General features: G+C 40.9%; 1 protein-coding gene across 1 annotated transcript; it reads left to right on the plus strand.

Annotated features, from left to right (window-relative positions):
• The first annotated feature begins 575 nt into the window (after positions 1-575).
• Positions 576-8511, plus strand: LOC131239583 (15-cis-zeta-carotene isomerase, chloroplastic). The gene is made up of 4 exons (XM_058237357.1): positions 576-1126; positions 6762-6908; positions 7475-7684; positions 8170-8511. Exons 1-4 carry the CDS (start codon positions 698-700, stop codon positions 8503-8505), a joined length of 1122 nt encoding a protein of 373 aa, XP_058093340.1. The 5' UTR covers positions 576-697; the 3' UTR covers positions 8506-8511.
• The last annotated feature ends 4411 nt before the right edge of the window (positions 8512-12922 follow it).

The following is a 12922-nucleotide window of genomic DNA, read 5'->3' on the forward strand; positions in this document are numbered from 1 at the left end:
ACGGATCACCGACCACCAGCCACGGGGCTGGTGTTAGGGGGAGTAGCCAATCCATTTCCTATATTAAATACATTCAATGTGGGCCCAACTAAGTTTAAAATATACCTGTGGTGCGTGCTTTCTTCATTGGACGGACCATTTTCAGAAGAAGACAAAATGTTGATAAGAGGGCCTCACAGAAGGGGTGTTTTTTGGTCTTTCTAACGGGTGAGGAAAGGAGGTGAAAGCAATGGCAGTGAAACAGCAGTGGAAAGGGAGAGGAAAAGCAACACTGAAAAGGAGGGAGAGAAAAAACAAACAGTTGAAAGGGAGAGTAAAAGCAGCGGTGCAGGAGTTTTCGTCTGCGTTTTTCGAAAATGTGAAGAGGGAAGTGAGGAAGAGGAAAAGCAACGGCAGTAAAAAGGAGGGGTAGTTTCGTCCTCAAAGTCGCTGTCCGCACGTGCTAGTCTAACTTGGTAACTTAAGTTTGTCTTCCTTCATAAAAACCGCTGGGTAAAAGGTTTTGTCTACAGTGGTCATTTTCTCCCGATAAAAAGATTTGGTGGTTCGTCGGACTACCATAACATACTGTCCAAACTCCGAAACTCTCCCTCCAAAGCATCTCCTTCTTCGAGATTCTCTGCAATAAAACCTCGAAAACCTCTCTCTGAAATTCAAATGTCAGAAGAATAAAATCTCATTTCCGGAAAGATCGTTAATGGCGTCTTCTCTTCTCCTCTCCAACCCCTTCCCTACCTTTTCGCACCGCTATAACGGCGTTACCCTTGCCGTTAGGGTTCCATCAGTCCTCGCCTTCGCCAAACCCCCCCAAAACCGTAGTTTCCAGAAACCCTCGCTGCACAGAAACCCTAATTCAATAGAATTCCTTCGTTTTTGCTCGAAAATCCGTGCCAGGACGTCGATTGAAGAGACCAGCGAGGAGAATTCCGTCTCGTTGGACGGATTATCCGTCGGTGAGGATTCGGCTGTCTTTGATCTTGGCGAGCAGAAGCTCTCATCTTGGATTTATTTTACTGGAATTTTGGGAGCTGTGCTTTTCGCGTTGAATCTCGTCTGGATAGATCCTTCGACGGGCTTTGGGACGGCATTCGTTGATTCTGTCAGTGGGCTTTCTGGAAGCCATGAGGTGAGTTTCTGGAAATTGCAATTTTGTATTTTCTTTTCAATTATTTGTGATTTTGATTTTTTCTTGGGTGTTCTGAATTTGTGAGTAGAAATCAGTATTTGGTTCATCTGTAACAATTGTATGAATTTTGGCGCCTTTTGGGGTTTATTGGATGCCTGTAAGTTTTTAATTTGTGACTTTCAGATGAGGAAATTATTCACAATTTGACAAAGATTCAGACCATGTCTGAGAAAATTATATATATATATATATATATATATATATATATATATATATATATATATATATATATATATATATATATATATATATATATATGGGAAATGGTTCTATGCGGTCGAGCTCATGGGGACTTCCCATGAGGTCGAGCTTTGTGGGCCCACCATGATGCGTGTCGAACATCTACCCCATCAGTCAGATGCACCGTTCCATGGTGGGCCTCGGGCTTAAAAATCAAGTCAATCCATGACTTGTGTGGGCCACACCACATACAAAAGTTGAGAGGGGTTACCCTCCCATTAAAAACATTCATAATCATTTGTTGGGCCCACCGAGATGTGGTTCAAAAATCCAGCCCATCCATTATGTGTGTCCCACTTGGATGAGGGGTCAGACCAAGTTTCAGACGCATCCAAATTTCAGGTGGGCCCCACCAAATGCTTTTATATGTTTTAGGCATGCCTTCACATGATTTTAGATGGTATGGCCAACCTGAGTTCCATATACGGCTAATTTTTGGGATATCCTATAATTTAAAGGGGACCCATCAAATGCACGCTGTTGATGTTCGACACACATCATGGTGGGGCCCACACAGCTAGACCTCATGGGAAGTCCCCATGAGCTATATATATATATATATATATATATATATAAAGGAAATCAGTCGATTTATTTTGCGAGCATATTGGGTTTTGTTTAAATTACTGAATGGTTTGTCAACTATTTCCCAGTAGTCCATTAATTATTGATAGCGAAATCCTTTTCCTAAAAGGTTTGAGATAATTTGTGAATTTTTCATGAAGTTGGAGAATTTTGTGACTTAAGGGTAAGATTGAAATTATGATATTTAGAGCGATTCAGTTGATTGTATTTTATTCCCTCTGATGGTTGGTTATCGAGGAAATTTACAATGCTCGGCCAGAATTGTTGGTTTTTTTTTTTTTGGGTTAATCATGCGAGCATTCTATAATCTATACAGGTGGGAGTGGGATTGAAATTCCAGTGATCCAGACCATTCATTTGGTGGGCCAATAGTGGATGGGAGATGCTGCAAAGAACTCCCCATTTGGATAATCGTAGCCATTAGACTGCCTGCAAATTGATGGTGAAAAGGAAATGTGGCTGACAGTCCATTTGCAATGGGAAGAAGTGGATCATATGGTTGATGGAACATCCATGCTGGGGCCCATCAGATTAATGATATGGATCCCTGATAGATTTTACACATGTATGGAATGTTCTGCTAAATTAAAAAACCTGTTATTTGGGCTAATTATTGTTGATACCTCTGCTTTGTTTGGGTTCTATTTCTTAACACTTCAAGGAATATCAAGGAAGAAAACACCCATCCCTGGAGCTAACATAATATAATCCAATTGAGACATTGTAGAATAGGCTAAACTTCTCTTAATGTCTTTTTGAGCAAGAGCTAAAGTAGCTCCTAATACTACTGTTATTATACCTTGCAAAGAAATGAGGTTCATTATATAAGGTATGACTGTGAAAAGGGGAAGAAGCAGTATAACAAGAAAAATCCCCCCTGCTAAATTTAGCTTATATCAAACAAACAGAAAACAGCAACAAGCTAGTTTTGTTGGATATCCAGTTCTACTTGCTTATGATCTTCTCTCAAGGTGAGGGTGAAGGAAGGTAGAATATCTTACAGGAGTTGGTATTGATGTTGTGTAAAATCCCACATAATTGTAGAAAAGAATCTCAGGAGAACAATTGTTTATATATTGAAGGAGCACACTTCATTGGTTATATGATGCAAGAAACTATTCCTTTTGTATAATCCTTTTTTTTTTTTTTTTGGTAAAGAACGAGAGACTTCAACCTTTGATGTCACAACAATGCATTGCAATGATGCTGTCTCTATCTTTTTCATTATCTCTGTCTGGAGAACTGATTACTCTTCTGATGTATGAGGATGAACACCCTTTTTGGCTTTTCTGTTAGGTTTGTATGTTTTATTATATTTCTGAAGTGTGGGATGACCATGCGCAAGCAAAATAAGCTAGCCAATATTCTTTTAACATTTTCACAGTAATCTTTTTAGAAATGCGAAGGACAATGGAAAATATTAGTATAAGTTTTATTCTTTTCTAATTCAGGAGATTCTTTTAGATATGAGGAATAAAAAAAAAAAAAAAGAGGAGAGGGAATGCTAAAACAAAAGGGATCCTGAAAGAGGAGTGTAATCTTTTGGTTTTCAAGAATTTCTGATGAATAGTAAAAAAATAAAGAAATGTTTCAACTGAAGCGCTTTAGTTCTTCAACATTGAGGCCGCCTTGGGTTTGAGGGAGGGAGGGAGGGAGGGAGGGAGTGCACTTCAGTTCCTCTTAAATGATGGGCTCTTATCATCATCATATAAGCCTTAAGCCAACTAATTGGGGTCAGCTACACGAATCCTGTCCCGCCATTCTACTATAAGTCTATATCTAGTACCATATGCTAGGTTAGACCACAAGTTATCAAATATTTTCTCAATACCTTCATCCACATCCTTTTGAGCCTTCTCATTGCCCTTTTAGAGCTTTCAACTTGAACCAACTCGCTCTTAACCGGTCCAATTCTTGGTCTTTGTTGCTTATGGCCAAACCATCAAAGTTACTTTCTCTCATCCTATTTACCTATTGGTGCTAGTCCAAGTTAGCTCAATGCATTCATTTCTAATTATATCTTTGTCTTGCCACTCCATCTCAACATCCTCATTTCAGCTACATCCATCCTATGAACATGTTGTTCCTTGATTGCTTAACATTTTGTCCCATAGAGCATGGCTGGTCTTATAGCTATCCTATAAACTCTCCCCTTCAATTTGATTGGTATGCAGCAATCACATAAAACTATAGAGGCACATCTCCACTTCATCTAACCAGCTCTAATTCTATGAGCAACATCCTTCTCCATCTCACCGTTCTCATGAACCATCGACCCAAGATAACAAGAGTGATTACTTTGGGGTATAGTAGCGCGAAGCATGAAGCGAAGTGGCAATGATACAGGTGCGATTGCGAGAAAGTGTCTGTTTTAAACTGTTAAGCAAGTGCAAACAGCTTGCAAGCAGGAGAGGGAGTGAGTTCGAAACAAGAGTGGCACTTTTTTATTTTATTTTAATGCTCACACACACACACACACACACCCACCTCACATGGGCACTTGATCCCTTGTCTCATTGTTGAAACAGAGTCCGTCTACCACCGAGTGGCACCCGTTTAGAAGGATTGTGGAACTAAGTTTTGGGGTCCTTGGTTTCCTGCTCATTAGATGAGCTGGTGGAGATAGTGTGGTGTGTGTGAGTGATCCAGGGTTCAGTCCCTAGTAGTGTTACCTTCCAAAATAAAATAAAATAAAATTGTAGTCCATATACTCCATTTTAGACTGATTGATTTAAAAACCTTTAGACAATATCATCAACAGTGTTCATTATTTAGTTTCATCCAATGGGCTCTTATGGGATGAAAATATTGTGAGACTAAATAATGAACTCTATTCAAGCTATTTTATTTTATGGAAATGAGATTATTTAGGGAAGATATAATTACTCTTTTCAGAAAAAATTGAAAACAATTAACATATCCTTCCGCTTTTCATGGATAATTGTCATCATAGCAGTCTTCTTCCAGCCTACACACACACACACACACACACACACACACACACATCTTATTCAGAGTTTGGTCAATTCAAGTCCCTAGTGCATAATTTGGTACTAGCCTTCTTCCCACCATTGTTACCTAATTCAGAGTTTGGTCAATTCAAGTTTGTAGCTCGGTACTTTTTGCAATCCATGGGAGGCAAATTCTGAATGGTGCTTCAGTGGAACATAAGTGGATTCATTTGAGATACAAAGAAGAAGCTGGGCATCATTTGCAAAATTATAGATGAGATGATCATGTCAACATAGGGAGTTATGTGTACTAAGATTGGTTTTGGTTAAGTTAGGGGGAGTGCATGTCTGAGGATTTCCCACAAAATAATAACAATGATTATAAAATCCGATAAGCGATTGCTTTTTTTAAATGGATACTAGAATTTTGTTAAGAATAAAAATGAAAAGGATCAAAAGAAGATTTTTTACAAGGGGCAAGAAGATAAAAGATAGAAGAGGCAAGAAGATCTCTCTCTCTCTCTCTCTCTCTCTCTCTCTCTCTCTCTCTCTCTCAGTATATTAAAAAAAAATGCTGAAGCTCCTATATTAACATGTGAGGGCAGAGAATTTTGGTCAAAGACAACTTTCTTTGCCAAACCCTGGTTGTTTACTAGATTAGGCCACTCTGTGGCAGGTTCAATGCTATTATGTAAAAGCTCCCAGAGTCCATCCATGACAGCCAAGAGTGGAAAGGTTGGCTGATAACCAAAAAAAAAAAACTTTCTATTTGTCTACCAAGATCAATATTCTATGCCTTTGATTTCTTCACAATGTTTCGAATACATACACCTTCAGCTTAGATGTTAACACATAGCTCTGACCAGCCCAGCAAGTGGCATGAGACATGGATTTTCTTTCACTTGCTTCTTGGAGCTCTCATTACTGGTTCTGGGAGAGAGAATTAAAGAAATTCCTTGCATCACCATCCCCTGCAGTGCTTAAAAGCAGCTGTTAATGCATCAGCCTCTTTAAGGATCAGCAGGACGTTATGAAGCTATGGGATCAAATTATATAGATCCTCTATTATGTGAAATTGCGGCTCAGCTGGCTCTCATCACATGCTAATGTTGCACATGAGGGTGAAATTTAGGCTGTTTACAGGTGAATGCGTGCCCCACCATGTAAGTGCCACGTCCCAAAAATCAGTCCTGTCCAGTCATCAGGTAGGCTACACTTGCTCATCTAATCTGGGCCATTGATCAATTCTTCTTAACTGTACATTTTTAGTACATGTCTGGCCATTTTATGACCCAACTGGCCTTTTCAGGACACAACACATGCATGTTGAGGCCTACCTGCTGATCAGAGTGGCCTGTTTTTCAGGCCACAACACATGCATGGTGGAGCCTGGATCAGATCTTGCAAATGGCATATTTGGGAGAATAGGATTCAAAACATCATGCACGACACATGCATGGTGGGGCCTGGATCTAGACTTGCAAATGTCACATTTGGGGAGAGTAGGATTGCAAATTATATGCACGAGACATGTATGGTGGGGCCTGGATCTAGATCTTGCTAATGGCACATTTTGGGGGAGTAGGATTCCAAAATATAATTGCCTTCTTATTCTCATGTTATCCGATGGAAATAGAATTGCTTTTCAAAGTGGATAATTTTAGTGCTCCATACCCGTGAGGCCTCGGCATGTTTCTTCATATGATGTTCATTTCTGATTCAGTTATTGAGATGCTGATTGCTGACCCTTTCCCCATTTACATATTGAGATGCTGAGCCTTTGAATCTCCCTTTTGCAGGTTATAATATTGATCCTAATTTTGATTTTTGCCACTGTCCATAGTGGTCTGGCCAGTCTCAGAGATGCTGGTGAAAAGGTCATAGGAGAGCGTGCCTTCCGGGTTTTGTTTGCAGGGATCTCACTTCCTTTAGCAGTCAGTACTATTGTGAGTTCCACACTGCAAGGTTTATCTGTTATTCGTAGCATCTGCCCGCGTGATCTGTTTTTCTCTTACAGTCCTTGCGGGCACTTATGACTCATTGTTGCATTTATCATAGATCTTGAAAAAAAAGAAGTTTTGGTGCTCTCCAAGCTTTATAAGAGGAATGAAACAACGTTCAGTTGAGCAAGTTGCTTGACCCAACAAATTGTGCATACATGGCCTTCCTTTTGGCGATCCAAACTGTTATGGAGGGCTCATCGTGGATTGGAGATTCACTTGAACAACCTCCTCCACAGGATGATCTTAACCCATCTTTTACCTGTTAAATGTGGATCACTTGTTGCATTTAGATTTAAACAACCAATCGCATGGTTAGCATCATCAGATGGGGAGACATTGGGTCATGGCCCATCCCATGATGGGCTCATGAGACGAATGACTTAGATGGCATAAATGGGCCCATCCATTCTTTTCTGGTTGAACAAAAACTCGCATTTTGATTTAGCAGCTTATAGTACTTTGCTTTACGAATAACTCCAGCTACATTAACTTGGGCTGGTATGGTTCAGGTGTACTTCATTAATCACCGATACGACGGAATACAGTTGTGGGATGTCAAGGGTGTCCCCGGAGTCCATGAACTTGTGTGGATCTCATCCTTCATCTCCTTCTTTTTTCTCTACCCATCAACCTTCAACCTATTAGAAGTTGCAGCTGTTGACAAGCCAAAGATGCATCTGTGGGAAACCGGCATCATGAGAATCACCAGGCACCCCCAGGTATAAAATCCTTCCAAAAATTAGTTTGAGCTTGTGAATATTGTACATATTCTCTTCAAAAATTGCTAGGGAGATTTTTGAGCAGAGAAGATTGAGGGTTTTCTTTACAAAGACATGATCCAGATCCATGCCAGTTACTGGGTCGGGCTCACTGTCAACGTAGCCTGGCCCAGGTGTTAGGCTGGTCTTCTCATCCAGTGGGTCAAGCAGCTATGAGAAAAATGAATTTTTGAAAGAAAAATGATCAGCTGCCTGTATTCAATGCATTATGTGTGCCAACTAGCATTTTGTGCCTGGGCATGGTCATGGTGCGACCTGATGAATAGCTTGCATCTGTCATGCATTTACCATGCTGGCACATGTGTCTCAAAGGAAACAGTTAATATTCATCATGAGAATGTCCCTTGTATTTCCTTTTCTTTTTCTTTTCTTTTTTTCCTTTCTTTTTTTCAATAGGCTGATCTAGCCTTTTGTTTTCGTCTCAGATGGTTGGGCAGGTGATCTGGTGCTTGGCTCACATGCTCTGGATTGGAAACTCAGTAGTGGCAGCCGCCTCATTTGGCTTGATTGGACACCATCTGTTTGGTGTTTGGAATGGTGACAGGAGGTTAGCATCACGGTATGGTGAAGCCTTTGATGCTGTGAAGGGCCGCACCAGTGTTATACCTTTTGTGGCGATCCTCGACGGCCGTCAGAAGTTGCCCAAAGATTACTACAGAGAATTTCTCCGGTTACCATACCTGACAATCACATTTTTGACGCTAGGTGCATATTTGGCCCACCCGCTTATGCAGGCAGCCAGTTTCAGACTTCACTGGTAGGAAGGAGGCGTCGTTGCATTTTGTAACTGTAAAGCAACTCTTGAGTTTTCGTTGCATTTTGTAACTGTAAAGTGAAAGTGGCATCTCAAGCATATGTATATAGCAATTACTGGAATTGATTTTTATATAAGTGGGCCCAAATTATCGCAAAGCGCATTAGATACTATACCAGTACTGACTGCTGCAGATTCTCAATCAAGATCTCTATGAACTTAAGAACCGGTTGCTAAGTATCACCAAGTAGAGAAGAAACGAGAGAAAACTGAACCAATCCAAGGTGGAGAAGGTTACCAGCTGTAGTGACATTTTCACCCTCCGTCTCTTGAAGCATGAGATCTTGGCCGTGCTTCTGAAGCTGCAATCACAGATTTTGATGGTCCTAGTAAATTACTGAAAGGTCTGGATGGATGGATAATTCCTGCAGGTTTGTACAGTTTGAACCATCAAAAGTTATCAGCCAGAGATGATAGAGCTTCTGAGCTGTCAAAAATTCAAAAGCGGGCCTACCGATGTCTGTGAACGAGATGCAGTCATTCCAGTTACAAATCCAGCACTGTTCTTTTCAGTTTGTTTCTGAGGAACTGAGACCTGCCAGAGAACCCATTACAAGCTTATGGGGAGCTGGAGTCTGGTGACAGACCAAGAGGCAACAATGTAGCTGTTAGTGGGCTGGCTGATGAAATCTTAGGGGCAGTAAATGAGCAAACGGTCGATGGCCGCTGCTTTTGGTAAGTGGATCGAAATGCGTTGGCCTATTCACACTTTGACATGGCATTGACACAGCCGAGACGAGGGTGCGTGGGTGGGCCTCGGCAGATATGTAGCCTGAGAAGTAAACAATCACCAGTGGTGGGATGGTGTTGAATTGTGTTATTCATCTGCAGGGGTTAGCGATTCTATGAGTGGACGACCATGGTTGGTGATTTCACATGTCGAGGACGCAGAGTGCTTGAGGGTGTGTTCAGATGCTCAATTGAAATGGATTGCAATTCATCACAGAGGAAATCACCATGGTGGTTCACCACTCTATGAGTGGATGACCATGGTTGGTGATTTCCCATGTCAAGGATGGGGAGTGCTTGAGGGTGTGTTTGGATGCTCAATTGAAGTGGATTGCTATTCATCACAGAGGAAATCACCATGATGGTGGTGGCCAAGGAGGTTCATAGAGAACGCGAGGGAGAACAGAGTCTTCTTGGTCCATCTATTAAAGAGAGGAAAGATTCGATGTGCAATTTAAAGAAACTACGATGTTTTTTCATCTTCACCCATTAATGGCATGGGTGGAGCCTGCCTTTGGGTAATCCGAGCCAATCATTTGCTGGGTCTTGCTTGACTTTGCTACCACATGATCCTAGCCATGCAGGTGCTCTCCCGTCTGCTCGATCAGATGGTTCGGATCATCTCATCTGGGGACTTTTGGGGTGTCCCGACCATGATGGGCCACACATGTATGGATGGTTTTGGATAGCCAATGGTGCAACCATCATGTAATGTTTCTTTGGCTGGACGAATTGCTTTGATTAGATGGAACTATTCCAGACTTCCTCTTTTTGAATGAGGAGCATTAGATGCGGAAGCAGGGTATTTTGTTTTGGGGAGCAGTGAAATTTCACACAGTTTATCGTTTCTGCTGGAGATTTGGGCTATCATTTATGGTGGGACTCATCAGATGAACGGTCTGGATCGCCAACTTGAGGTCGGTATGTCAATCACCATTGCATATAGTCTACCCAACATCTCCTACAGGCAATGATGCACCATAGCTTATCATGCAGTACTATCATTTCTGCTAACATGTGGTAGAATATCAATTTTATTGAAAATTTGGCTGATCTGCTAAATAAATAGGTTCTCTCTCTAAATATGAACATTCATCTTTCATTGATCAGATGGTCAGGATCATTTGATCAAAGTGGCTTCTATTTAAGACACGGTGGGCTCCACATCATGGTCTACATGAATGATTGAATATTCATATTATATATCAATATGGACAGTCCATTACCCTACTAATTGATTTTCAGATGGCTAGGATCTTCATATCAAGGTGATTTTTATGAGGGGGGTAATTAAAAGTGGGCCCACATGATAGACAGTCCAAATCAGTAATCAATGTCTATTATAATCAACATGAGCTGCCCAGTTTCTTAAACTCCAACAAGATGGTTGGAATCATGTGTTTTAAGAGGAAGGGACAATAAAAAATGGGCCCCACATGATGTAGAATGGCAATAATCCAGATCAATGGTGCATAGTGTCCAACCATGGGTGGAGAATGCCTGAAAACATTCTAAATTGGAAGATCCCAGCCACCAATATGAGGACGTTTTCAATAGAATGTGGATCTTGTTAATTGCCAATAAGTGGGCAGGAAAATTTCAGTGATGGTCGTTATTTATTTATTTATTTATTTTAATGGAGCGTAATTCTGTCGGCAATCCCAACCCTCTATTTTGTTCACTGAGCACATGATTAGACGACTCTGATTGTCTAAATCAGTGCAATTTTTCACGATGGGGCCCACCATTTTGATGGGGATATTCGGGTATATATCCATATGCAGTATGGATGATCTAGCAAACGGCTTGGGTTGGTCTGGGCCCGGATTTTGAACTACTCCAAGCCACGGCCACTGCAGGCCTAAAATGGGCGAGTTTGGATGTTCAATCGCAATCAGATTTGATTGTGCATCCAAACGTGACAAATGGGTTTTAGGTGATTACTACGGTTTGATTTATAGTAATCTTCACTGTATTTGTGGATAGAACCTGATCAGAAAAATGGGTCCCATTGAGAAGTGCTAATCGGTTGTTCTATGGTCTGTAAAGGTATTGTTGTAGCCCATCCACACGTCCATGCCCACCTCTCAGCTTGAGATTTTGAAAATCACCTGATAATATAACAAGAAATACACTAAACCAATATTATGGCTGTGATATTAACTCAAAAAATAATAAAAACCTTAAAAATTTTGTGGTCCTTAGTAATCAAACATTCTTTTCCATTGGCTTTTAAAGGCGGCCATAAAAGAAAAAAGGGTTAGCTGATTCCGACTGATCCGCTTTGCAAGACGGATGCCGATTACGTACTGTCCTTGTCTAGATCAAGCTGCCTTTACCTTAACTTGGTAGAATTTTATTGGACTGACGGGCCTCGTTGAGTGTATGATTGTCTAGATCAAGCAGCCTTTATCTCAACTTGGTGGAATTTGATTGGACAACAGTCTATTGTCAGAGACAGGGCCTCGATGGGTATATGATCGAACAACTTTCAAATATATTTTGCGTGCAACTCATGGCTTGTTGTTCAATTAAATTTTGCCACAGGGGGAGCTCAATCTAGTTGGGGGCAATACCTAATGTTTCTAATTGCGGGAGCTCAACCTAGTTGGGGGCAATACCTAATGTGTCTAATTAGCAGCAGGATTTGATTGGATAGTAGGTCGGTGTGAAAGATGGCACCAGCCCTACTCCACTAAACTAGTTCCAAACATACAAATTTTTTTTTTTTCTTTCTGTTAGCTTGTTAGTATAACTTACTGTCAGTTCACACTTCACTCGGTCTACCACTTGAGCTATGTTAAGGGTGAACGGGAGGAGAGTAGTCATGATTGACTAGACTCTGCTCTTTCACCCTTGACGTGGCGAGATTTGATTGGATGAATGGCGCTCACCATGATGTCCGTTGTGTCAACACCATACTTCCATCTTGTCAGCTCACTATATGACATAAATTGAAAAATGTGCACAATCCAAATCTCAGATGACCTCAGCCAAAGGCCCATCATTGAAAATTTATGAGTGCTATAAAAGTTTTCAATCAAGCTGCTACTATTGTTTTTTTCCTTCATTCAGGCCTGTGTTACGAAGTTTTTAATGGTGGGCATTTAATCTCCACTATTTCCGATGGTACGGTGCACCTGAGATTTGGATGGATGTACAGCATAAAACACATACACGTTTCCCAGCACCACGAAGCATTCACAGTTGTGTGCTTCACTACACAATCTAAGTCCAGCTGTGATGTTTGTGTCATATCTACACCGTCAATATGTTTAACCAGCTCAATTTAGGGCATCAACTCAAACATGAGCCATATCTAACTTTCAAGTGGACCACATCATAGGAAATAGTGGGAAAAATTAGGCCCATTGTTGAAACCATTATGGGCCCACCACTATACTTTAAGTTACTCTAACCTACACAAAGGAAAGATAAAAATATCAGCTTGACCGAAAACTTATGGCCCCAGAAAGGTTTCTAATGGTGGGCATTCATTCCCCACTATTTCCTGCAGTGTGGTCCACTTGAACTCTGGATGTACATGATTCTTGGGTTTGTGCCTAAAATAAGATAGAAAAATGGATGAACGGAGTGGATATAATATATACATCATCGTGTGCCCCATAAAGGCA

Source organism: Magnolia sinica, chromosome 3 (genome assembly GCF_029962835.1).
Source record: "Magnolia sinica isolate HGM2019 chromosome 3, MsV1, whole genome shotgun sequence".
In the NCBI taxonomy this organism is placed as follows: Eukaryota; Viridiplantae; Streptophyta; class Magnoliopsida; order Magnoliales; family Magnoliaceae; genus Magnolia; species Magnolia sinica.

Bases quoted from the DNA above. Each gene is read 5' to 3' on its own strand.
- LOC131239583 (XM_058237357.1), top strand. From the start codon at position 698: ATGGCGTCTTCTCTTCTCCTCTCCAACCCCTTCCCTACCTTTTCGCAC. The intron at 1,127-6,761 runs GTGAGTTTCTGG...TCCCTTTTGCAG, and splicing joins GGCTTTCTGGAAGCCATGAG to GTTATAATATTGATCCTAAT. The intron at 7,685-8,169 runs GTATAAAATCCT...TTTTCGTCTCAG, and splicing joins GAATCACCAGGCACCCCCAG to ATGGTTGGGCAGGTGATCTG.